The sequence below is a fragment of the Palaemon carinicauda genome, chromosome 31 (genome assembly GCF_036898095.1).
Source record: "Palaemon carinicauda isolate YSFRI2023 chromosome 31, ASM3689809v2, whole genome shotgun sequence".
NCBI lineage: Eukaryota > Metazoa > Arthropoda > Malacostraca > Decapoda > Palaemonidae > Palaemon > Palaemon carinicauda.
In genome coordinates this window covers 60,398,057-60,425,984 of record NC_090755.1, presented here as the reverse complement: position 1 = coordinate 60,425,984, position 27,928 = coordinate 60,398,057, and the positions used below count along the sequence as shown (strand labels likewise).

The window sequence follows — 27,928 nt, the reverse complement described above, 5'->3', positions numbered from 1 at the left end:
TCCTCAGTACGACGGAGAGAAGAAAGATGCAACGACCATTTCGTCTATAGTTTCCCGTCTTTTATTGTTTATAGTTGTGGTGGCTGACGAAATCTCAAGGATTTCTTTTATTGAAATTCACACTGGATCCCACAATGGCGGAAGAGGAATTTGTAAGTTCAATCGTGTGAATGTTCGAGTTTCATTTGGTGTGTAAATTAGGACGTTGTGTAAAGGGAGCGCCAAATTAAGTTGAACCCAGATGGATGGCATGTCGTTTCCCCCCGTCGTCATTGACACCTAGTAACATAACCCGGTGATTTTTTTTTCTTTATTAGGCCTACTTTACCTTTGTTTAATCGTCTATCCTCTGTCGATGGAAATGTGTAAATATTCGTTTACTACAACCATTACTCCAATAGTTTTAGGTCATAGATTAAAATGCAAGCGAGACATATTGTCCAAATATGTAGGACGTGCCTGCCTTAGTTAAGGTCATTCTAAGCCTAACTTGGCATTACTAACATATTTAGGCCTATCATTTAATACGATTTATAAAACTCTCACACTATCATCTCTTGATTACTACTAATAAGAATTTCGTTTGCACAAGCTAATGCTTACCAGTTGTTTATTTTGTTCCATGCGAGTTTCGGAAACTGCAATTTCTCCCCTGAAAGTTCTATTTATATATATATATATATATATATAGAGAGAGAGAGAGATGTATCGTTGGGAGACATTGTGTATTGGCGGCCAGTTCCTCACGGGTTCATTAAAAATGGACGTAAACTAACCTAAACTTTCCCCCCTAACCTAACCTACAAGCCGTGTCCTTACCTACTTACCTAACGGAGGGACTAGCGACACCTAACCTTCAAGCCGTGTCCTTACCTACTTGACTAGCGACATCCCCCTACACTGCCGTATTATAAGTTAGACGTTATAATACGTACAGGTGGTTGCTATCGTACGTACACCCTTATCGTTGAATTGTGAGTTAGTTTGATGGAGATGATTGCTAGAGCAAACTCGGGTGAAGAAAGGACGCCTATTTAGGTCAAGTTAGAGGTGGTTATTGTAGTTGTATAAAATGCTCTTAATTTCCTATAACACTTTAACTCATGAGTGACAGCAATCAAAATAAAACAAATATATATGCTATTTTGGCACATACTTCCTTATCATACTATCAGATTTAAAGAGGTTTCATGAAAATGTACTACACAGGCTGTGCTAACGTACATCTACCATGAGTTTGGCCTAGAAAAGCCGGAGGTATATATATGATAGCAGACACCTCTATGTATTACTATGCCTAACTTAGAATACGGCAGTGTAAGGGGGTTGCATGGTGGTGTTAGGCTCCCCACCATTAGGTATGTACAGTAGGTAAGGACACAGCTTGTAGGTTATGTTAGGGGGGAAAGTTTTGGTTCATTTTTAATCAACGCATGATGTACTGGCCGCTGATATACAAAGGCTCCAATAACCGAAACCTAATGCTCCCCTTGATCCCACCGTCTTTGACACTAATGAAGCTTTTACCTATGCCCCATAGATATAGATTGATGGGACCCTTTGTATATCAGTGGCCTGATCCTCCAGCGTGCATTAAAAATGGACACCAACTAACCTAAACTTCCCCCACACCTAACCTACAGGCCATGTCCTTACCTACTTACCTAACAGGGGGACTAACACCCCCTGTAACCCCCCTTACACTGCCATATTCTTGCTCAGCCGTCATCATACATATACTGTATGTGTATGCTATCATACCTGCACCCCGATTGATACAAAAAGGGTGTGTGTAGCTCATCGGGTTACCAGACCTGCTGTTTGCTTAGAAAACAAGAATCCTGCCTATCTTCGTCACCCATATTTTATTATATCTACGAATATGTTGGTTGATGAACGAATACTAATTATTCACTTACGGGTCTTTCCTCTGCCGTGGCTTGCTACACTTGCAATTAAACATTATTTTATTGCTCCTCTGTTCTGGCAAACGGTATATGTTGTGCTACGTGCATTAGCCGAGTGGGCTAGTATTCATGGATAAATAATTGGTGAACCAACATTATACACATTACCCAAAGAAAGTAACCCTGCATATTATTAGTATTATTATTATTACTTGCTAAGCTACAACCCTAGTTGGATTAGACTTATGAAATTGGGATATATAGCTCTGTCCTGGCCATTGGAGCAATACAAAGCTCAGGTGTAACTGATGGGAAAACAAATCAGAAGCGCTAAGAAATAAAAATTTGAAGAGGCTGTACAGGAAGCATTAATGGAATTAGAAGAAAGAGGAAGAAAGGAAGCAGGAATGGAGTTCAGTAGAAGGATATAAAGGAATTCCACCTATGGGCCAAAGGAAAGATGCAAAGACCCTAAGTAATGCAGCCATTGCACGATATGAAGTGCACCAATGGTACTATCTACAGGGCTACAGATAGTTGTATATGCTGTATAGAAACATTTCCTACTCATATAAACAATTAAGCATTGTGTGATACCACTCTGGGTCAAATTAGGAGATTGCCCAAGAGAAGGTCGTATAGCAGTAAAACAGTTCGAATTGGAGATGACAAATGTCTACCAATGCTAATAATTCAGAAAATGTAAATTCAAAGTTTGAACAGGAGAACCACTTGTTGGGAATTTTATGAACTTTTCTCAGGGTTTCCTTGCATCATTGGCAACCAAAACAAAAGGCGAACAAAGGGTAATTTTTCAATATTAAACTTAGCCGGTGATTATATAAGCTGCAGCTCTGCTGCCCGACAGAAAAACTCTACGTTCAAAATACGCCAGCGATCGCTATGCAGGTAGGGGGTGTACATCAATAGCGCCATCTGTCGAGCAGGTACTCAGTACAGTACTCAATGTAAACACAGAACTCAATTTTCTCTCTGTCGTGCCACCGGCAAGACCTACTAAATTCGCTGTTGCTTACTGGATTGGTTTTCACATATTTTGGTGAAGTACACATTTCTAATTAGTAGCTTTCGCTTTGCAGAGGTTATCTTTAATACATCCTTGTATTCTTTTATTGATTTTGGATTATTTGTTGACGACTTTGGATAGATTTTGAATTCCCCTTTGACTAATTCAAGATGGCTGACCCTTCTCAAGTCCCTAAATTCAGGAAGTGTAATGCTAGGGACTGTTCAAGGCGTCTTCCGAAGGCCTCTATCGATCCTCACACCATTTGTTCCAATTGTCGGGATAAAACCTGTCAATTGGAAGATCGATGTGAGGAATGCGTTGGGCTTTCGGAATTCGATTTCATCGAATTCCAGAAATACACACGTAGGCTAGAGAGAGATAGGGTCAGGAGAAGTTCATCTCGCTCCGTTGATTTTTCCTCTCCTCATGCCCCACAACCTATTCCTTCCCCTGTAGTGGTTGCTCCTGATCCCCCTTCTAGCACTCAACAACCTTCGATGGCAGATATGATGCGTGCCATCCAGGCTCTGGGTGAGAGAGTCGAGTCATTGGCGAGTGACCGTAACCAACTCATGGCAGACGTCAAGGAGTTGAAGTGTAAGAGTGCAGTGGGTAGTGACAAAGTGAGTGGTAGTGTTGTGGAAAGTGTTGTAGATAATGTTGCGCTTGAGGGTTCGTCTGTTCGTGCCTGTCGTCCTCCCAGTCCGGGACCTCTTGCAAGCTCCCAAGCCCAGGGGAGAAGCAATGTCGTACGACCAAAGGGTTCGAAAGGCTTTAATCAGCGAACAGACGTTCCCTCCGTGGTTTCGGACGTATCTAACCAAGATCGCCCCACCCACAAGAAGACGAGAGAGCCCATTTATTCCTCGTCTGCGGAAGATGTTTCTCGAAAAAAACAATGGACCAAGGTCTCGCGGCCTCTTAAACGAAAGTCGGTCCCTTCCGCGCAAGTCCAACGGCCCAGTTGTAGCCACTGGGTCAGTTCGGACTCGCTGCAGTCTTCCGATGACTGCACACCTCCTAAGAGAGGCAAAGCAGTACCGCATCAGGCAGTAACACCGTCTGTTGCCGCACCTGCTACTGTAGACCCTAAGTGGTCTTTGCTGCAGACCATGCAGACACAGTTGACGTCTTTAATGCAGGACTTTCGTGCGGAGAAGATTGACGCTGCACCAACCGCTAGCCTACAACCACCCACGGTTGTGCGTCCAGTGGACGCTGAGGCTACCTTCTCCCGCACTCCAGCTGTGAGAGTCCCGCCACCCATGCGTTCCAGTGTACCCTGCCAGCCGCATGTTGACGTTCAGCGACGCACGGAACCTTCCGTTGACGTTCGCGAGTTACAACAACAACCTAAGTTGTTTTGTTTTGACGCGGTGCGTCAACCTCCGCAACCCAGTGTGGTTACCACTACTCGCCCCAGCAGACTAGACAGTCAGGAGTAGACGCTTTGCGCCCCCGCGCTGCTATGGTTGTTGCCAGCTCACAGACTGGGCAACAGTTCCATGACGTTGCGTCCGGTTCAGTCACGCATGCACCCGTGCTGCCGGACTCAGCTGACCAGCCAACTCCTGCTCCTTTGCCGCTTCCTCCTCAGTATTCAGATGATGGACTCTCTGATGATGACGACGCTGCACACATTGACGACCCGCATACGGACATCGACGAACCCAAGACCACGCAACCCTCCTTGGACTTTAGGAAAGTTCTTGCACTGTTCAGGGAGATGTATCCTGATCAGTTTGTTTCTGCGGCCCCACGCTCTCCTCCATCGGAGTTCGCTTAAGGCACGCAGTCACCCGCGCCTGCCTTTACGAAGCTCGTCCTCGCCCGCTCGTCTAAGAGAGCTTTAAGAGTGTTGGGAGAATGGATGCAATCCAAAAAGCACCTTGGGAAGACAGCATTCACGTTTCCCCCTGCGAAACTCTCTTCCAGATCGAGCGTCTGGTATGCCACGGGAGAAGTTCTCGGCTTGGGAGTTCCTGCCTCTGCCCAGGGCGACTTCTCAAGTCTAGTAGACTCTCCCCGCAGGCTAGCCATGAGACGCTTCAAGATTTGTTGGACTCCTTCAGACTTAGACCATCTGATGAAAGGAGTGTTCAGAGCCTTCGAGGTTTTTAACTTTTTGGATTGGTGTTTGGGAGCGTTGAGCAGGAAGATCTCCCCTTCTGACAAGGAAACTTCCATGCTCATTATGTCCTGCATGGACAAGGCCATACGGGACGGTTCCAGTGAGCTTGCGGCTTCGTTCGTTTCCGGGGTCCTCAAGAAACGGGAAAACCTGTGCTCCTTCTTGTCAACTGGAGTAACACAGTGTCAGAGATCGGAACTTATGTTTGCTCCTCTCTCAAAGTGCCTTTTCCCAGAGGAGTTGATAAAGGAGATTGCTGCCTCCTTGATTCAAAAAGACACGCATGACCTGGTTGCGTCTTCTGCCCGCAAAGCCACCCCTTTGCCTACCGTGTCTAGACCCAGGATGGACACTCCAGCGTCCAGATTCATTCCGCCCTTTCGTGGCAGAGCCTCCAGCAGAGGAGGTGCTCGTGCCGAAGGGAGACGTGGGAATAAGAAGAAAGGTACCAAGTCCTTTAAGGGCAGAGTCTGACTGCCACCTTCTTCAGACAGCAGTGGGAGCCAGACTCAAGAACTTCTGGCAGTCCTGGGAGAAAAGGGGCGCAGATGCACAATCTGTGAAGTTGCTCAGAGAAGGGTACAAGATCCCGTTTGTACGCAAACCCCCTCTAGCAACGTCTCCCATCGATCTCTCTCCCAGGTACAGAGAGGAGGACAAGAGACTAGCTTTGAAGCAAGAGGTGTCTCTCTTACTAGAAAAGGGAGCGGTAGTCAAAGTCCGGGACCATCAATCCCCGGGCTTCTACATCCGTCTCTTCTTAGTGGTAAAGAAGACAGGAGGGTGGAGGCCGGTGCTAGACGTCAGTGCTCTGAATGTCTTTGTCACAAAGCAGACGTTCGCCATGGAGACGACAAAGTCTGTTCTAGCAGCGGTCAGGAAGGAAGACTGGATGGTCTCTTTAGACCTAAGGGACGCTTAATTTCACGTCCCCATCCACCCAGATTCCCAACCTTTTCTAAGGTTTGTTTTCGGGAAGGTTGTCTACCAATTTCAAGCCCTGTGCTTTGGCCTAAGCACGGCTCCTCTTGTCTTTACGAAACTGATGAGGAATATTGCCAAATTCCTGCATTTAGCGGACATCAGAGCCTCCCTCTATTTGGACGACTGGCTTCTAAGAGCTTCTTCCAGTCGTCGCTGTCTGGAGAATCTAAAGTGGACTCTAGATCTGACCAAGGAATTGGGTCTCCTGGTCAATATGGAAAAGTCCCAACTGGTCCCATCCCAAACTATAGTGTACTTAGGGATGGAGATTCACAGTCAAGCTTTTCTGGCTTTTCCGTCGGCCCCCAGAACAAGTCAAGCCCAAGGATGCATCCAGAACATGCTAAAGAAGGACCGATGTTCAGTCAGACAGTGGATGAGTCTGATAGGGACGCTTTCATCCCTGGAACAGTTCATTGCGTTAGGGAGACTGCACCTCCGTCCCCTTCAATTTCACCTAGCTGTTCACTGGAAAAAGGACAAGACGCTAGAAGCGGTCTCGATCCCCATTTCCGAGGAGATGAAGTCATCACTGACTTGGTGGAAGGACAACATCAACCTCAGAGAGGGTCTGCTCCTGGCTGTTCAGACCCCCAACCACATTCTCTTCTCGGACGCATCGGACACGGGCTGGGGTGCGACACTAGACGGTCGGGAATGCTCGGGAACGTGGAACTCGCATCAAAGAGCGTTACACATCAACTGCAAGGAGCTACTGGCAGTTCATCTGGCCTTGAAAAGCTTCAAGTCCCTCCTTCAAGGCAAAGTGGTGGAGGTGAACTCGGACAACACCACGGCCTTGGCGTACATCTCCAAGCAAGGAGGGACCCATTCTATGACGTTGTTCGAGATTGCAAGGGACCTCCTCACCTGGTCAAGAGATCTAAACCTCTCTCTAGTAACGAGGTTCATACAAGGCAATATGAATGTCATGGCGGATTGCCTCAGTCGGAAGGGTCAAATCATCCCAACAGAATGGACCCTTCACAAAGATGTGTGCAAGAGACTATGGGCCACATGGGGCCAACCTACCATAGATCTCTTCGCAACTTCAAGGACCAAGAGGCTCCCAATATATTGCTCACCGATCCCGGACCCAGCAGCAGTTCATATAGATGCTTTTCTGCTGGATTGGTCCCATCTAGACCTTTATGCATTCCCCCCGTTCAAGATTGTCAACAAGGTACTGCAGAAGTTCGCCTCTCACGAAGGGACAAGGTTGACGTTGGTTGCTTCCCTCTGGCCCGCGAGAGAATGGTTCACCGAGGTACTTCAATGGCTGGTGGACGTGCCCAGAACTCTTCCTCTAAGAGTGGACCTTCTACGTCAGCCACACGTAAAGAAGGTACACCCAGACCTCCACGCTCTTCGTCTGACTGCCTTCAGACTATCGAAAGACTCTCGAGAGCTAGAGGCTTTTCGAAGGAGGCAGCCAGGGCGATTGCTAGAGCAAGGAGGACATCCACTCTTAGAGTCTACCAGTCGAAGTGGGAAGTCTTCCGAAACTGGTGCAAGTCGGTATCAGTATCCTCAACCAGTACCTCTGTAACCCAAATAGCTGACTTCCTATTATACCTGAGGAAGGAAAGATCTCTTTCAGCTCCCACGATCAAAGGTTACAGAAGCATGTTGGCAGCAGTCTTCCGTCACAGAGGCTTAGATCTTTCTAACAACAAAGATCTACAGGACCTCCTTAAGTCTTTTGAGACCTCGAAGGAGAGTCGTTTGGCTACGCCGGGTTGGAATTTAGACGTGGTACTAAGATTTCTTATGTCAGAAAGGTTCGAGCCACTACAATCAGCCTCCTTTAAAGATCTCACTTTAAAGACTCTTTTCCTAGTTTGCCTAGCAACAGCTAAAAGAGTCAGTGAGATACACGCCTTCAGCAAGAACATCGGATTTTCATCTGAAACGGCTACATGTTCCTTACAGCTTGGTTTTCTGGCCAAAAACGAGCTACCTTCTCGTCCTTGGCCGAAATCGTTCAATATTCCAAGCCTTTCAAATTTGGTTGGAAATGAACTAGAAAAAGTCTTATGCCCTGTTAGAGCTCTTAAGTTCTATTTAAGACGAACTAAACCTTTACGAGGACAGTCAGAAGCTTTATGGTGTGCTATTAAGAAACCTTCTTTACCTATGTCAAAGAATGCAGTTTCCTATTATATCAGACTGTTGATACGAGAAGCTCATTCCCATCTGAATGAGGAAGACCATGCTTTGCTGAAGGTAAGGACACATGAAGTTAGAGCTGTCGCAACTTCAGTGGCCTTTAAACAAAATAGATCTCTGCAGAGTATAATGGACGCAACCTATTGGAGAAGTCAGTGTTCGCGTCTTTTTATCTTAAAGATGTCCAGTCTCTTTACGAGAACTGCTACACCCTGGGACCATTCGTAGCAGCGAGGGCAGTAGTGGGTGAGGGCTCAACCACTACATTCCCCTAATTCCATAACCTTTTTAATCTTTCTCTTGAAATGTTTTTTATTGTTGTTTTTTGGGTTGTCCGGAAGGCTAAGAAGCCTTTCGCATCCTGGTTGATTTGGCGGGTGGTCAAATTCTTTTCTTGAGAAGCGCCTAGATTAGAGGTTTTGATGAGGTCCTTTAGTATGGGTTGCAACCCTTGATACTTCAGCTCCTAGGAGTCGCTCAGCATCCTAAGAGGATCGCGAGGCTCAGTAAGGAAGACGTACTTAAAAAAGGCAGAGTAATTGTTCAAGTCGACTTCCTTACCAGGTACTTATTTATTTTATGTTTGTTATTTTGAATAACTGCTAAAATGAAATACAAAATACTTAGCTCATAATAATGTAAACAATTAATGCTGGTCTCTACCCACCCCCCTGGGTGTGAATCAGCTTATATAATCACCGGCTAAGTTTAATATTGAAAAATTTTATTTTTATTACTAAAATAAATTTTTGAATATACTTACCCGGTGATTATATATTAAAGGACCCTCCCTTCCTCCCCAATAGAGACCCAGTGGACCGAGGAGAAAATTGAGTTCTGTGTTTACATTGAGTACTGAGTACCTGCTCGACAGATGGCGCTGTTGATGTACACCCCCTACCTGCATAGCGATCGCTGGCGTATTTTGAACGTAGAGTTTTTCTGTCGGGCAGCAGAGCTGCAGCTTATATAATCACCGGGTAAGTATATTCAAAAATTTATTTTAGTAATAAAAATAACATTTTTTCGAAAGTAGTTATCCAAGTCATTCTTAACTGCTGAGTATTGGTTTTGGAGTTCAAAATGATCTAGCAGTGGGTATAGGTATATTCAATTAATTTCTAGCCAAATACATGAACCATTATTTGTCATACTCGCTATCTTATGTTTTAAGCATTTCTAACCCTGGTTATTGGACCAATTACTCATTTGAGTTTTTGGAGCTCCTTATATAAGGACAATAATGAGGAACCCCAGTGGAAAACAGGTTATTTTGGTTGGGAGATGCAAAAATTAAGTGATTTGCAACAATAATAATGGTCAGAAATGCAAATTGAACAAAATACCCAGTTTAAAAAATATATGGTTCATATAAGCAGCTGAAAACACACAGTGTTCCGTGTATAGCAATTCTTACTAATGTGAAAGTGAAAAAATATCGGCGAAATAATGATCTATGGAGTTTCAAGCGTAGCTCAACATGCATCGCTTGCCAAAACACAGGAGCAGTGATGTAACGTTAATTTTGTGAGTGCAGAAAGCCATGGCGGAGCAAAAACCATTATAAAGTTTAAAAACATATCCCAGAAATAATGACCCACAACGATTGCAAGCGCAGCTCTATTTGTATGACTTACCAGAACATGGGAGCATTGATGTAATGTTGGTTTTGCAAGCGTAGCAAGTCACGGCGGAGCAAAAACCATCAGAAGGATGTGAAGTGAATCATAAACAGTTATGATAATATACTTTAATTTTCATCATAATCAATTGCCGGCAAGTTAAATTACACTCAATTAAGAAGTAGGTTACTGTAAACTTCCCTCATGGAGACATCTTTGTGATGGTGGTGAAGCCGAAACTGAAGGGGAGGGTGGAAAAAAATTGCTGTTATAAAACATTATTCAGGAATTTTGTGCATAAATATTTGGAAGCTTTTAATTGGTTATAAAAGCCGGGTAATGATTACATCATACAAAAAAAACCGGAGCTGACAAAAGCGAATGTAAGCAACGCATGAGAATAACTCGCATTCACTCACCGAAATGTAGACAATGGAGTTAGAGTGAGAAATAGACTTCTCTTTTTGATCGACATATGTAAGTGGTCATTCCCCAGCCCCTTTAGCCATATAGAGAGAAATGCCAAACTAACGAGCACTCGTCCATTCCGTATAGCGAATTCCAGTTCCTCTAGTAATCAAAGTATCATACTACTGTACATATGAAACTAGAATGCTTATAGCATGTTGCTTTTCCAACTAGGGTTTTAGCTTCGCAAGTCTTTATAATAATGATAATAATAATAGCCTTTGGCCAGTTCCTTGGCATTCGATGTCAGCTTAGTGAAGTACAGTTGGCCTATGCTTGTACAACACATTAAATTGTATCATATGTTAATCTATTGTCAAATACATTAACCATAAAGTTTCTAACTGATTATCTTGTGTTCTATACTGTACATCTCTTGGCTATTGTTGCTGGTGCAGACCACTCATTTTTATGTCTTATCCATCCTGTATGTAAAGAATTTGTGTGAGGATCTTAGAGGATAAACACAGTTTTTAGGCGCAGGAAACACCCCCAAAAACGAGTTTGTTCTGCAACTGGAACACAAACTAAGCTATTTATTAGGTGTTATACTTTTGGCAGAGCTGAAATGACGAGCCATCAAAATTTAGGGTTAACTACCCACACCAGGGGGCCGTATCTTGCTACCACTCCCGTTCACACACCTGTGATTTAACTTTTTCTTATACTTGTATATATATAAAAACAGGTAGGGGCCCGTATCTTGCTACCACTCCCGTTCACACACCTGTGATTTAACTTTTTCTTATACTTGTATATATATGAAAACATTCTTAATGTTTATGTATATATATGTGTATAGAAATGTGATAAGTTTCCTTTTCAGTGTTTTCAGTGTTTGTGCTGTGTGTGATACATATATAACAACGAATGACTAACGATCTCCGATTGCTAGCGTTTCCAATCACCAATTGCTAGTCAATAACCAGTCATCAGCTTGCTGATCACTAGATCACCGATGGGCAGCTCATCTTTCTTTGATCATTGAACTCAGCTCGCTGATCTTTGACCAGCCCATCTTCAGCTTGCTCATCTCTGACCAACCAGGGGTGACCATAATCAGCTTGCTGATCTCTTAACAGACCACCGATTCATTGGCCATCGGCAATTCGCCAGCAGTTCGTGACTCGAACTTACTAGTCAACCTCTTCCTGTAGTTTCCAAGATCAGAAGGTATACAACATACTTCTCGCTACTGTCCGTTCGCCATCACACTAAAGTGATCGGCAAACGTTCGACAACCCTCATCAACGGCTTGTCGACAGGGAACTACTTGTGAGCACTCTCCAACTGCACAGTAACCACGATACCCAACGGTTAACCATTGATTAACATTCGCCAGATTGATTCTATTCTAAGGAATAGCATCAATCCCATCAGGGCGCATGGTAAGGCTAAGCGTCGCCTTCCTTCTGTAAGTTAAAGGAATTCTCTCTCAGAAGAATTCTTACGCTGTGTATCGCGTCTGATCCTTTACGACATGAGTCAGGACTCCAGCGTCGACAATCTTCCATGCAAAAGGATCCATAAGGAGCTGTCCCTTTGGGTCGATGTCCACACCATGTTGGAGTTCGAACAAGGGCTAAGACCTCAGGTCTTCATTTGCACACTGGACCTAAAGGACACTTGCTCCAAGGTCCAAACCATCCATCTAGGAATGTTGGAAGATTCAGTCTAGACAAACAAGAAACACCAGTTCAAGGCACTGTGCTTCTGTCTTTCCACTACACCCATCCTGGTCTCACAGGATCGGCTTCTGTCTCCTCTGTCTCAGGACGACTGACTGACCTTAGCAGACTCAGTGGCAACCTTGCATTAACACCGGAAATTCTGAAGTCTTTTTACCAAGATCCAATGATCAGGGTAAACCTGCGGAAGTCTTCCCTACTTCCCTCCCAGAAGACTGGTGTATTTGGGAATGATTCTAGACACCTTCTCAAAGTGAGAATGACTCCCATTCCAAAGGGACTTGAGTCGAAGTGGAATCAGACCCTCAATCCCCCAAACATTCTGACCCTTATGGGACCAGAAGTTTGGACAAACCTCAAGGGATGGGTGTCAGTCGAGAATGTACAGAGCGGCATAACCTTCTCATCCTTCCCCACCCCTCGGACTTGAGGTTGTGCTTAGAACACTATCAAAAGAAGAGAGGAGGGACCATAGCTGCACCACATGACCTCAGCCCTCTGGACTCAGTCCGGAAGTACCTTCACTTGAATCTCTTGAGGGATGAAGGCCAACTTTCTGGTCCTTCAGCAGCCTCATCGGTTCTTAACAGACCACTCAGTGATGTGATGGACGACACACACCACATAGAGGCTCATGCTGACAATCTGTGCACTGCATCTCAGATAAGGTGTACCACATGGACTTTGGATTGCCTTGTAGCCGACAAAGTCCCGACTTTACGAGGTCCCCAGCCCTAGACCCCAAGGCGCTCTGACAACAACGGCTGGTACAAAATGACGTTTACGTCTCGTCCCTGTTTTATCTGGAGAAGGGCACTCAAGAAGGCTAGAACATCGGTCAACCTCTCAAGGACACTCCTAGTTCCGCTATGGCATTATGCAGAACGGTTTCCAAACCTTATGCAGCTCCTGATAGTCTCCAAGAGAACCCTCTCCACATAACAGACAACCCACTTTGACACCTACCACAAGCTATAGCTTTGCTATGATTGTACGCCTGGAGACTACCCAATACCTCTTTGCGAAAAGGTTGTCTAGATATCTTAGGAATTCCTCAGCATCAGTCTACCAGGCAGTATAACATCTTGTCTGGTTGTTGTCATGTGAAAATGTGTGTCTCCACTCGATACCTCGATTCCAGCAATAGCGGAATCCTCGAGTATATACAAGAGGAAAAGACCCCCTACTCTGTTCCAACAGGTAATGATGATCACTCAACCTTGATCCTTCACCTTCAAACTGAAAGAAAGACTTTCCTAACTCATACAAACATACAACTTGCCTTTCCCCAGTCAGAATTGAGACCTTCCTCTCGGTATATGGTTCAAATTCTCCGATCCCTAAAGGTACCTCCTTATGTTCCACTTCACCAGGCAACAAATTTTCTCCTGATTTAGGAACACAATGTTCCTACACACTTGGACAGCAACCATACGAGTCAAGGAACTTCATGGTCTCTTTCGATATCGCCCATTATTAAGAAGGGCAATGTTCAGTTTTGTCCCTGAGTATGTTGCCAGACACAGTCTCCAGAGGTGACGGATCTTACACGAGACTCCACTCGGTAATGGACGATCCAGATCATCTGTTACTGTACCCAGGGTAAGGTATGAGACTTAACCTAAAGAAAACGGCAACAGCCCACCCGGGTCCCTTCTCTTATCATCAGCACTGAGAGAGACTAGAGGAGGATCACCGAAACATCATCTCGACATGATGACTCACAGTGTCAGGGGCATAACTATGCCCCTGGTTCTTCTTAGCAGATTACTCTGTGATGTAGGTTTTACAAGAAAGGATGTGAATACTCCAGGTGACTTTCACAACCTTTCTCCTACAAGACGTGACCCACAGGAACTTGATACAATCTCTATTGGTCCGGTGGTGGCTGCACAACAGCTGGTTGTATACCTCAAGTTCCTCATTGGACAAGTAGCAGAAGGTTGAGGGCACTGTTACCCGGTTTTAATCTGCGTGAATGAAAACATTTGACTGGCTCTTATTCTTTTCTTTTCATCCTACCCTCTTGTGGGGAAAGCAGCATCCTGGGTTCTCTGCATAAGCTGACCTCAAACCACTGCAGGTAAACCATGCTCCCTTGTGTACCTAGTATTAAGCTAATACTGTTGCGTTCCCGTACCCTGGCAAGGTGGTATTGGGCAAGTCTTGGTTACATCAGGTCTTTCCTACATCGACTCGGAATAAGTTTACCTAGACAGTCACACTTCTGCACGTCTCAACACAGCTTGCGTAGGCCGCGGACCTTGCATAGCAAGGTTTTAGCGAGGGCAGGGACTCCTTATTTTTGAGTACTAACATACTCAGATAAGGAGCCCCCTGGCAAAGCCAAAAGCCAGATTGGCAGGGGCGTCCACCCTTCCTAATGGGTAAGTCACCCCTAATAAATAGCGTGGTTTGTATTCCAGTTACAGAACAAATGACAAATTCGTAGATACTGTAATTTGTATTTTTCCTAACTATAAAAACTTTAGCTATTTATACAAACTTGCCCGCCATCCCTATCCCCCTTGAAGTCCTATCTCCAAGCTAAGTGACTAAATCACAGGAGTGGTAGCAAGCTACCCCCCCCCTACCCCCACTAACCAGCGGTGTTGGTAGTTAACCCTCGCTAAATTTTAATGGCTCGTCATTTCAGCTCCGCCAAAAGTATAACCCCTAATGAATAGCTAAGGTTTGTATAGTTAGGAAAAATACAAATTATCTACGAATTTGTCATATTAAAATATTCACCAATGACAAATATGTGCAAATCATTCCAAAGATAATTGTAAAAATACACATCTCATATGTGTTGTGAGATATCGGAATTATTGGCTTAGTGAAAATAATAATTTTGCAACCTAACCAGACTCCCATCCTAATCTAAAGGGTTGGGTCCTCCTCCTTACTCAAAGGGGGTAGGGGGCTACAATATCAGTAGTCTGGTGGATCACAAAATTTTGGCATAAGGATCTGCTTTTTCTGATGTGGTAGAGTACAGTATTGGAAAACTTGTTACAGTCAGCACTGATGATGTAATTTTAATATATAGTGATGATTGGACTGAAGAATTAGCCTTTTTTATTTTCATTAGAATTATAAAAAATTGTTATCGTAGTCATATTATCATTGTCTTCAGTTAACAAGAGCACAATCATATTTGTATATTGAAAATCTATAGAAAAATTATGAATATATCCGATATAATGGGCAATACTAATTGAGAATTAAGAGGTTTGTGGAACACTATCTGTGCTCTGTAAAGCTGGGCTGACACTTGCACAACTTTTGGCCATTAACTGGGAAGCTCCCGCACTGTTCACGACTTAATTTCACGAATGCATGCCCATCAGTGTCCACATTAACACGAACTGGCACGACAAGTTCACGCATAGTTTACGCACTTCCCGCATTGGCACAACGAGTTTGCGCAATTTGGACAGTGTCGTGCCGACTTTGGCACGCCATATAAAAAGGGGACCTCCCCAACCCCTGGTCAATTTTGGATTGGCTGCCTGTGGCTTTCGAGTTGATCCTGCTGTGTCTCCGTGATAACATCGAGACTTGATATGGATGACTGAGGGGAATGATCTCTCTCAGCGGTCTCTGCCTCTGGCCTGCTTTGCTCTTCCTTGTGTCTGCTTTGTTTTAGGCATGTTGATACCTGTGATATAAATTTTCTCTTCGCTGGCGATCTCTGGAATGGCGAGCAGTGTCCAGGAAACCTTAAATATACCCCCACACCGATGCGAGCACCACTGTCGCGCAGTAGTCATGAACTGCTCGTGCCATCAGTACATGAAGTACACGTGACTGTCAGTGGGAAGGCATGGCCACGCTGCGACGCACGCCAATTCGTGAACTCGACGGGAGCTGTTCGTGAACTATTCGTGGCAGGTCATGACAGTCGTGGCATGGTGCGCACTGGCACGCATCGTCCCGACGAGTTCACGAACAGTTTGCGCATAGTTGACGACCCGGTCGCGAAATTTTGTTGTGACCAGAGTTTTGAACCTTTCAAAATTCTCGACATGGCACGCAGTCACGACGGGTTTACGCACACTTCACGCTAGTTTGCGCACTGGCACGACTCGAGTTGTGCCAATGCGTGCCACAGAATCGTTCAAGTGTCAGCCTAGCTGTAGTCACAGGTGATGCAATATTGAATCCTGGGTGATGCGATATTGAATTGTGGGTGATGCAACATTGTATCGTGGGTGATGCAACATTGTATTGTGGGTGATACTACATTGAATCATGGGTGATACAACATTGAATTGTGGGTAAGGCAATATTGAATCGTAGGTGATACACCATTGAATTGTGAGCGAATCAGTATTGAATCATGGGTGATACAACATCGAACCATGAGTAATACGGTACAGTATTTAATCATGGGTGATAACAACATTGAATTGTGGGTGATGCAACATTGAATCATGGGTTATACAACATTGAATTGTGGGTGATGGAACATTGAATCATGGGTGATGCAACATTGAATCATGGGTGATGCAACATTGAGTCGTGAGTGATGCAGTATTGAATCATAGGTGGTGCCATTTCTGCTTTAGTATTACTAAATATAGTGTAATCATAACCTTGCCTAACAGAGTGTCTTCCATTATTGAGGCACATGGCTGCAGTATAGTATATGCAGTGGAAGATGTGATATGTCAGTGAACAATACAGAATGCAAGGTTAAACATCGTGTCATATTATAGTGCTCATATCAAATTAACCCAACCTGATTCCTCTTGTCATTGATGTGTATGAAGTTTTCTAGTTTGTGTAGTTCAAGGAGCCCTTTTTGATTGGTTTATAATTGTATATGTGCCTTGCTTCTTGTTAATCTTTCCTACTGTATCTTCATGAAAGGTTTTGTTGGAGGTCTACAAGCCCAAATATTTTTTTTATTGCTTTTGGAAATTAAGGCAATAATTCAAGTTTCTGAAATATTTGATGTTATCTTCCTTTCCAGATTTTCGATCCAAACCTTAAGAAAAAGAAAAAGAAAAAAACGGGCTTTAACTTTGGTGATAGTGGTGGAACCCCCGTTGAACCTGCTCCCACACCTGAAAATGTCGAGGTTCCGGAGCCAAAGGAAACCACCCCAGAGATGGATGGTAAGTAGCTTGATGTACTATAGTGTACTAACGTAATTTTTTTTTAGAAAGTAATGTTTAGTGATGTTTAGCTATTTAATTCTTGGTTTCTGTTATTTGCCTCAAAGAGTTTTGACTAATTTTAACTTTTATCATAGTTTTTTCTTTTTTTCATTGTTACAGTAATTTGAGTTTACAATGAAGTAGTTCCTTGTTATTATGGAGATCTTTTCTTATGAATATTGTAACTCTTGTTTGACACAAGTCAGAACACCTAGATAGTGTATTGTATGCAAGTTCCTAATTCACTCATCTATGGGTATTCTAAGAAATACATTTTAAAACACATGGTGAACATGTTAGAATTTTGTGTGAATCTACCAAAGAATTTATACAATTCCATTATAGGAGCTGTTGTTAATCAAATCTGTTGTAACCTAAGAGTTTACTCCACTGTAGTCTTTATTATCATGTATTAAGTCTTTTATTGTCTGTGAAGTATCACTTGGCTGTATCCAGAAATAAATGTTCTAATTGTACTATGGATTTCCAGAAATTGAACTCTTTGGCAAGAAAAAACCCAAGAAAAAGAAGGCAAAACCTTTCAACTTAGACGAATTAAATGATGCCCTGCCTGACGGTAAAGAAACTTACACTGGTGGAGACGAAGAGAACATTGACCCTGCAACCACTGTGGTAGCAGAGGTAGAGGACTTCGATGTAGACATGGACTTCAGCAAGGCAAAAAAAAAGAGGACCAAGAAGAAGAAACTTGACACACTTATTGCAGAGGAGGATGCTATTGATGATAAAGATGGAGAATTGGGTAAGTTTTTGCCCGACCTTTGTGATGTCTTGTTTATGTAATGCAGCTCCTCCCTAGTCTGTCCCCTTTACATTAAATGAGAGTAGAATTACACCCATATACAAAAGGGCCTAACTTTCTTCGTCTCGAGTACCCTGAGGAATCCATTTGTCTTGCTTCTTGTTTTTTAAAATTAGTGTGCTATACCTAGGAATTATTTTTTTTTTTTACTGAAATTTTACCTGTTCAGGATATGCAAAGGACATATTATTTCTCATTAGTCTCAAATAAAATCTGTACTTGGTGTGACTTGGGTCTTGTGAGTAGTCCTTTGTACTGCATATTGCAGGAAACATTAAAATGTATTTGTTCTTACATGAGTACAAACCTTTATTAAGACGTTGATTCAAGTCAGTTGAAACTCGTATGCTTATTACGAGGTGTTGAGAGTGGCCAGTAACTAACGCCAGGTGGGATGGATGCCCCACCCTCCAGACTGGTACACTGAACAGAAATTTTGATTCCATCTGCCAAATAACAACCTATTAACTTCTCTTCAAGCTTTGTTGTTAAAAGTTTCTCTCTTTAACTCTAGGACAAGTCTTAATTCGGGGAATTCACGTTTCCCTTAGCAAAACATGCGAGTCTCTCCTTCGGGAGGAGTCTCAAAGTTTCAGATCCTGTTCCAGTTGACGATGCTGTGCTATTACTTTGGATTTCCCTGTGGTTACAGGGTTTATCCAGAGAAAGGCTAGCCTAAATAATCACTCCCTCGAAGGGTAATAAAACTTCAGCGTCTTATGACATTGTCATAGGGTCTGAACTTGAGTGGCTGGTCAATATTCCGCCCTCGAGTCAGACTTTGTGGAATGTCCAACTCCTTACGAGTCAATGAAGAAGACTGTATCAGGTAGGAACATGTTGGTCTTCCCGAAATAGAGGCACGCTCATTACGAGAGCGCCATCTCATCTCTTAGCTATTGCATGCTCTTATGAGGGCACCATCTCGCCTGTTTGCAGTTGCACACACTTTTCACCTCTGATGTTCATTATCACACACATCTACAGAAACACTACCTTCTAACCTACTCACAATTGATATCTCGTCATTTCACCTGCTCACATTCAGTTGTACACCATCTCACCTGAAGAAGCAGTCTGAATCTTCCTTTGTTCCAACACGAATACTTACCTCGAACTACTTTCTTTGGAGTCACTTGTGATCTCCTCTCTATCGACCAAGGTTTTCGCGCCGTTACCCCCCTACTCCATTCTCTACATAGGCCTACCCCCGCCGCCAAGGAATGCGCCCCGAGGGCAGGATCAGGGCATCAGCAGCCATTGCCTGGCCCTCCCTGGTCCTAGCCTGGGGGGGAGAGGAGGCTTGGGTGCTGATCATATGTAATATGGTCAGTCTAGGGCATTGTCCTGCTTGCTAGGGTAATGTCACTGCCCCTTGCGTCTGCCATTCATGAGCGACCTTTAAACAGGAAGTTGGCTGTAGACCAATTGCACTGTGGCTCCTCAGTGTTTGAGGCAATGACTTGATTCCCTTGGTCTGAGCTAGCCAAGGAAGCTTTCGATACGGCCGATATGCAGTTTTCATCTCGTGAAGACTCCCTAAGGTTAGGCCAGCCTTCTAATAGCCAGCCACCAGCATTTTTGAGGCAGAAGCGTTGTTATGTAACACGGGACTCTCATCCCTCTCTCTTGCCTCATGACCAGGCGGTTGCTACCTTGACCTTGTTGATGTTGGCTGAAAGGCTCATAGCTCAGCACCTTAAGTTTACAGCTATGGATGCCACAGCAATATCAACCCTTCAAGTAACATCCTGGCTAGAATACTGGTATGGGGGAATGGGATATTTATCCTCAAGTGAAGACTTTGTGAACTCAAGATTTGGCAGTTCAAGTCCAATGCTCTGTCAGGAGCAAAATCAGTGGGTTTTTATGTCCACCTGGTGGCTAACTGAATTCTGAAGAAGCGAGACGTGGTTGTCTCCAATTTTGCGAGACAATTAAACTAGAAAGAAGTACTGAACTGGAGAAATATATCGTTCAAAGGACTGCCGTTCTTGGAGCAGGTAGTGCTTACTATTCAGAAGTGTTGTTGGAAGTCAAACCAAGATTTACGTTTCCACTGAGTGGCGGTGTTTAGGAGATCACAAACAACTGCTTCCGGTCCTCTCTCCCTCGTAGACAAATTTTGGGTGCAACTTCTAGACCGGAGTAGAATAGAAGCAACTTCAGCGCCGCGCCATCGACATTGCGGAACCCTACTGATTTTAGTCGGCTTTTTCATCAACAGAGGGGTCAACCTCAACCATAGAGGCAGAGGCAAACAACTGCTTCCGGTCCTCTCTTCCTTGTAGACAAATTTTTGGGTGCAACTTCTAGACCGGAGTAGAGTAGAAGCGACTTCAGAGCCGCACCATCGACATTGCGGAACCCTGCTGATTTTAGTCGGCTTTTTCATCAACAGAGTGGTCAACCTCAACCATAGAGGCAGAGGCAGTCTTTAAGTGCGGACCAGCAATTCATCCATTCAGCCACCACCAATGGGGGATGCCTGACAGAGGTGGATTAGGTGGCACTTTCAGGGAGCAGAGCAGTGTCTGGTGTACATTCAGTGTTCAGTTACTGCCTCCAATTTACAAGCTCTCCTGTCTCCTCATTCCAGCTCTTAGGACGTGGTCCTTCTATTACTGAGAAACAAAGGAATACCTCAGTCTGCATTCAGAGGCGCAGACTATAGTCCTAAAGAGCACTATAGTAGTAGTCTAGGATGGGTATCCAATCTTCTTCAGCCATCTGTTTCTGGTCGAGAAAGCATCGGGTTTGGGTACTCATAATAGATATCTCAGCATGGGTAGACATTCTTAGGAAGAACAATTTATGATCTCACTCTATCCCAGAGATGCATACTTCCAATCCTGATAAATCATTCTTCAAAGAAGTACAGGTTCTCAACTTACAAACTTAATGGGTTCCAAGAAACTGTTAAGTCCAATTTTGTTAAATTTTGGTCTAGGTTAGGCCTAACCTAAATTCCATTCCTATGATTTCCAGCTACAAAAGTCAACAAATAGTCTGGTTTCATATGTAATAGATATCAGGTTATAACAAATGTTTTGCTTACTGTATTAAATTATATTGTTTTATTACTATATTTCTTCCATCGTATCTGTCATTTTCAGTTGACTTAGTGATTGCAAGTTGAAGACCTGTATCCACACTTTGCCCAAGGAAGCAAAGTCTTTCAGGTTAAAGTTCTTTGCTCGTGGCTGTCCATAGCATCCTGGTGTTCACCCGAGTGTTTACTTTGGTGTTAGTATGGGCTCATGCCAACGAAATCGTTTGATTTGACATCTAAACGAGTGGCTGATACTGGCGGACTCGGTTCCAACTTTTTCGTCTTTGGGGCAGACTTCTCTCATTTATTTGTGATCTGGGGATTGTGATGAATTTGGAGAAATCCAAGCTTTCAAAGCTAATAATGATATACTGTACCTGGACAGGGGATATAACAGGGTAACAGAAAACATCTATCCCTCCCAGGACAGGTACCCTGATTCAAGAAGGTAGCTCAGCCTTTCTTCCATCAGTCCCAGTTAGCAGCACAACAATGGAACTCGTGTCACTTGACAGTAGAGAAACAAGTTCTTCATGGTCTTCTCCATCTACGATCTTTACAGTGTTGCATAAAAAGATAGTGGTCGCAAACCACAACTCTCCCCGGACCCTGGTACCAATCGAGCGCAACACCAAACTCTACCAACTAGATGAGGAAAATTTGTTTTGGGGTTCTCCGTTAGTGTTCCCATCCTGATCTTCCGTTTACAGAGGTGTAAACGAGAGGATGGCCCCGATCTAATGGGCTATCTGACATCAGGGCAATGGTCACAAGAAGACAGTCTCTTCACATCAATGTTCTGCAGTTGAAGTCAGCTTACCTAGTACTTCAACGCTTCCAGTATCTTCAAGTCGGTTGCTTTGATGAACAACAATACAACCATAGTGGCTTATGTCAACGAAAAAGACAGTACAATATCACAGACTCTGCCAAATAGTGGTATTGGTGCTCAAATGGGCAGTCCACAATGCAGTAGTCTTCTCACCCTGGTTCATTTCTGGCGAGAGAAAAGACACTATGCCATAGCAGACACATTGAGTCAAAGGCTCTGATAGTTGGGTCAGAATGATCTGCATCCCCAAGCAACAACGAAGCTCCCAACCTTGTTGTGTTTCCCAACAATAGACCTGTTCACTACAAGTCTCAACAGAAAACTGGCAGTGTTATTGCTCACCAGTGCCAGACCCAGCAGCAGCACTTGAGTATGTGTACTGTACTAGCATTCATAGGAAGACCTCGATGTCGATGCTTTTCCTCTCTTTTGTCTTCTTTGTAGGGTGAAAAACAAAGTTTCTTCATCCAAAGACCTAAAGTTGACTAAAGCTCCGAAATAGCCTCAAGCAGAATGGTTCCAGACCTTTAGCATCTACAAGTGGAGCTTCCTAGAGAGTTCCTCTAAGCGGCACAACCTGCCCCGTCAGCCCAACCTGTAGACGTTCCACAACTCTGGAATTCCTATCACTTCATAGGGGTAGGGTATCCAGCAGCTCATCTAAGAAAAGAGATTTGTCAAGCGAGACAACAGGAGACATGCCTCAGGAAATCCACCAACGACATTTACCAAGTGAAGCGGACCGTCTTCTGTGCTTGATGGTGTCGAAGGAATACTTCTCTTGGAGCCTCTATTCCACTAGTGGCAGATGTTTTAGCATACAAGAGAAAGACTTTTCTTCGTTTTAATGATAATAGGGTATTGTTTGTATTTTTAGTCAGGTACTGAGAGGAGTGGATATTTCCTCATCATGGGAAATATCTGTACTTGTCAGGAGTATAGAGTAGACCTGTCCTCCCTGTAAGATTTGAACTCTAGCTTGAGATGTAACCAAGATCTTGCCGTATTTGAAGAGAGCTCCTTATGAACTATTGATGCAAAACTCAAATAGGGACCTTACTCTAAAAACTGAGTTACTGCTTACCCTGGTATCAACAAAGCAGGTAGGCAAATTACAAATTTTTATAATTATTTACAAATTTTTATAATTATTCTTTCATTCTGAACACTGGAGGTAGGTCTTTCTATCGTTTGTTCCTGACTTTGTAGCCGACTCAAAATCTGTCTATCCTGGATTCCTGGTTTTCTACCTTAAAAGAACCCAGGTTGCAGACCTATTCGTAAGCACTGGTAGAGTAAAAAGGTCACCAAAAGTACAATCTCCTTTTGGCTATGGAAGACTATTACCAGCATTATACCCAAGATCCCCCTGGAGGATCAGAATAAGTTAAAGTGATTGCCTATGAAATTAGAGGAGTTGGTGTTACTCTCGATGGCTCAAGTTTTATATGCTGGAGCATGTAAGTGTCAGAGCACCATCATTTTGCATTATTTGTAAGAATGCGCTGACAAATCGTTGGACATGTTTTCACTCAGGCCTGTGATTGTTGCTCAGCAAGTGGTGATGTGACCCTAGCTCCTTTACAGGACCAAAAGTATCACTTCTAAGATAGCAGTTACAATGTAATTGAAGGTCAAGAGTTTAGTCCCCCCCCCTTTTTTTTTTTATTACCACCACATGCATAGATAAGAGGTAAGCATCACCTTTAGCTAGCTGCTTTTGTATTCTTTTTGAATAGAGGTGTTTGTTCCACCTTCCTCGTTAAGAGGGGGAGGATGGATATGTTCAGGCAAAGCCATGAAACTGTATGCCGTAATTGATTTTCTCCTTGGTTGCCTGTTCCATGGACCTGACGGTTGTATTGACCCTGGTTTGCATGGTGTCTTAAGATGAAGTAATTGTGTTTTTCCTAACTATACAAACCTGAGTCATTTAACTTCTTGCTATCACCACCCTATATAGTCCTAGATGCAATCAAAGTGACTGTTCAGTGTACCAGCATGAGAGCGGGGCTTCTTCGCCCCTGGCCGGTAATTATCTGCTACTGCTGACACCTCGTCATAAGTTTTATCTGCCGAGTTCCAGCTGCTTTTGTATTAACCTCCTAATTAAAGAACTTAGGATTGCATAGTTAGGGAAAACACAAATAACCTAAAATTTGTGGATTTTACAATAAGCGGAACACATCTGTTAGCCAGTTATGTTAGGGGTGCAATGATGGTTGTGCTTATAGATGGACAATTGGGACAAGTAGGAGTCTTAAAGTTTTTTAGTGGTTTATAATGATACCTAAATCTGTAGATTAAACTAAAAATTCTATAGATTTACAAAACTGATACTACTTGTGGTTTTAAATAGATATATTTAGCTTTAGGTGAAGGGAACTTTTAAGTGTATTTTCACCTTTGAGAAGCTGTATTAAAAAAAATTTATACATAAACTTGTTTTATTCATGCTCTCAGAGGAGGCTGTTGTATGTGAAGAAGTCAGAGGTGAGTTATGAATAATAATCTATTTATACTTACAAATGCCTACAGCCATTTTATAATATAAAAGATTATATGTCAGATTCATTATTGATTTTCTAAATAAACCATGTTTTATACTGTACCCATTTCTGGTACTGTAATTTGTAAGTTATGCTGGTAGTGTTTGTTTTTAGGTGTGTACATACAGTATATGTAAAAGATCCAATTCACTGACATACAATATAAAAACTTGCTATTAAAATTTTTCAAGTGATAAAGTTAATCATTTAGGAAGAGGATTTTATATTTCACGTAAAAATTATGTAAATTCGGGATTCCTACACATAAAAGTAGGTTTATTAAGCTTTTATGTAGAATGGTCAGTATTTTACAAAAATGGCATTGTGGTAGGCTATGGCATTTGTCAAAAGTTCTTTGTACTTTACTAGTTTAATAATCTACAGAATCAGGCGATGGCTGGACGGGCACAGAAAGAGATTACACTTATGATGAGTTGCTAGAACGAGCATTCAACCAACTACGTGAAAAGAATCCTGAAATGGCCACCGGTGAGAAGAAAAAGTTCGTCATGAAACCCCCACAGGTGAGTTAATTTTTAAAAAATAGTTAATCTCATTTCCATAAACTGTGCAGTGCTGATAGCTAATTTGTTTGAATATTTATCTGCGCCAACAAAGTTGGGAGGTTATGTTTTCGACCCTGTCTTTTTGTTTGTGAACAACTTCCTGACCACAATTTTACTCATTGAGTAGTGAAACTTTCAGGGATTGTTATGTTAAGATGTGGAAGTGATTCAATATTGAAAGTCTCTGGTCAAAAGTCAAGGGAGTTTTTTGCTCGACGGAATTAACCTAACTTTAACCCCAAGTTCGCACATAACAATTTTACTCGTCTAGTGAAACTTTCAGGGATTGTTATGTTGAGATGTGAATGTTATTCAATTTTGAGAGTCTGGTCAAAAGTCAAGGGAGTTTTTTGCTCGACGGAATTAACCTAACTTCAACCCCAAATTTCGCACATAACAATTTTACTCGTTTAGTGAAACTTTCAGGGATTGTTATGTTGAGATGTGATTGTTATTCAATTTTGAAAGTCTGGTAAAAAATCCAGGGGGTTTTTTGCTTGACTGAATTAACCCTAACTTCAACCCCAAGTTTGCACATGGTAGTCACAGACTTCAAATACGTGTATGGTCTAAATTATTCTGGGAAAGGCAAGCTGGTTTCGAGAGAAAAGCTGCTGTGGGGAGGTATACACTCTTGAGTGCTTTTTTTAGTTTTATCTGTTATTAAGGCTTAATTACCCATGTCTTTTTTTTTTAACTAAAAAGAAGATAAAAGGGAAACCCATGGTGTGGCAATATTTTACAGACTAATTTTAAGAGATGATAAGTAAACAAGGATAGCACTTTACCATTGTTCTTTTATTCCCTATTACAGGTTGTAAGGATTGGTTCCAAAAAGACAGCCTTCGCCAACTTTTCAGAAATTTGCCGTCTTCTTCACAGATTGCCCAAACACGTACTTCAGTTTCTTTTGGCAGAATTGGGTACTTCTGGAAGTATTGATGGTAAGATCTGGGATTTGACGTGTCATAAAATATATTAAATGATGGGATTGCTAGTATTTTTTATATTTTCTCAGTATTGTATTTAAAATGTCATGAGATTTATTTTAATTATTGGGATTGATTGTCTTGTGCTTCTTTCCTCAACAGAAATTTAAAGGCTTGTATGTAAAGAAGTGTTAGCAATACTAAAATTATATGGCCCTTGGTTTTATTCCTAGTATCGATAATTCCCTTCACCTTATCCTTGTAGTCTATTAAGAAGTGTATTGTTCTTGTTGAAATATTTTCAGATTTAAAAAAAAAAACTCCTTTTGTTCTTTTCCAGGTAATAATCAGTTAATTATCAAGGGCAGGTTCCAGCAAAAACAAATAGAAAATGTTTTAAGAAGGTTAGTCTTTATATGATAAACTAAAGTTTGGTATTCAATCATTCAGTGTTTATCTGTCGTATATTGTATTCCCATGATAATAAGAAATATAGTATATTACTGGAATGACAGGATACAGGTTCATTGCATATGTATCTTTTGATGTCATTTAAAAGTTCAATTTCCTTTTCAGATACATTAAAGAGTATGTCACCTGCCATACATGCCGGTCTCCTGACACTATTTTACAAAAGGATGCTCGTCTTTATTTCCTCCAGTGCGAGCAGTGTAATTCGAGATGTTCTGTTGCCCCAATCAAGTCTGGTTTCCAGGTATGATATACTTTTTTATAGGTTTTTGCCTAAATTTTTAGTTCAATGCTGTAGTGTAATTTTAGTCTGGTTCAATTATATTTTTGTTTACTAATTTAAGTTTTCTCGAAGCATTAGATCAGGGAACGAAACACTTAATTTTCTGTGTAGTTGGTCAGTGTAATGATTGCTACTTTGACAAATAAGCTTGAGACAATTGTTGGGTGTAAATCACACATTAGAGGTAATTTTGATGCAGTGATTTGTCTAATGGCTGGAATTTTAGCATTTAAATTAGGTATTTCTTGTATACAGTAATTGCTATGTTATACTTTTCATTTTTTTTAATTAACCACTTGAGATGGTATATTCATATTTTGCATGTATATTACATGATACAGTATTACTTTTAACATTTAAAGGAGGAGGATTACAGGTCCTTAGCTGGGAGTATTACTAATTGTTAATTTTGTTAGTTAATGCTATTTCATTTTATATCGATTAATTTTGTTAGCCAAAGTTAGTTTGGTGCTATTGATATTCCGTGTGATCTAGTAAGTTTGATCAAATATTTATATAAAGTATTTCATTCATCATATATATTTTTATTCTTTACCAATTATCATTGAATATTTTTTCATGTATATTTTTATTAATCCCTTTTTTTTCTTTGCAGGCTGTTGCCAACAAACAACAGAGACAAGCTATCAGAGCAAGCAAGAATTAGGAATTTGTATAGTTTTAGTATATTATATAAATTTTTTTGCTAGATCTTTATGTGCGTGGAAGTGGTTTTTAGCAGAAATTGTTGAAATATTATGGATGGAAGCGTTTGATAAACTTTAACAAAAACACATCATCGTTTAGGTCCCTTTGTTACTGTTTATGTGAACTTTTTATTCAGTTTCATTACATCTTTGATAGGGCTTTAGAAGTTTTCATATTTAGAATAAATATATGACAATATTCTGTTGTTGCTTCAAAAAATTGCAGTTTTTCATTAAAATGTACTAAAATTATAATAAAAAAATCTTACTTATAATCACTGTTAGACCTTTATTTGCATGTGTATGAGTTTTACGGGGAACTTGCTAAAGTTAGGAGATCTCTTTGGGATTCCAATCAGTTACCTTGATATCCATTCATGTCCTTCCAGGTACAAAATATCTTAGTTTACAAATAACTTTGGCCGAGAGCATATCAATGCAAATTGGTTTAGGAGCATAGTTTGGCTTGTGAGCTAAATTTTTGTGCCGTATATGCATGTTTTGTTGCCTAGCACAAAATCGCTGGCCCATAGACCAGACGTGGTATTG

At 42.1% G+C, this 27,928-nt stretch overlaps 1 protein-coding gene across 1 annotated transcript; it reads left to right on the top strand.

Moving 5' to 3' along the window:
- LOC137624424 (eukaryotic translation initiation factor 2 subunit 2-like) lies at positions 1–27,654 on the top strand. The gene is made up of 8 exons (XM_068355171.1): positions 1–152; positions 16,981–17,125; positions 17,658–17,930; positions 24,808–24,947; positions 25,804–25,933; positions 26,259–26,322; positions 26,495–26,633; positions 27,289–27,654. The coding sequence occupies exons 1-8, from the start codon at positions 135–137 to the stop codon at positions 27,337–27,339; spliced, it is 960 nt and encodes a 319-aa protein (XP_068211272.1). The 5' UTR covers positions 1–134; the 3' UTR covers positions 27,340–27,654.
- The last annotated feature ends 274 nt before the right edge of the window (positions 27,655–27,928 follow it).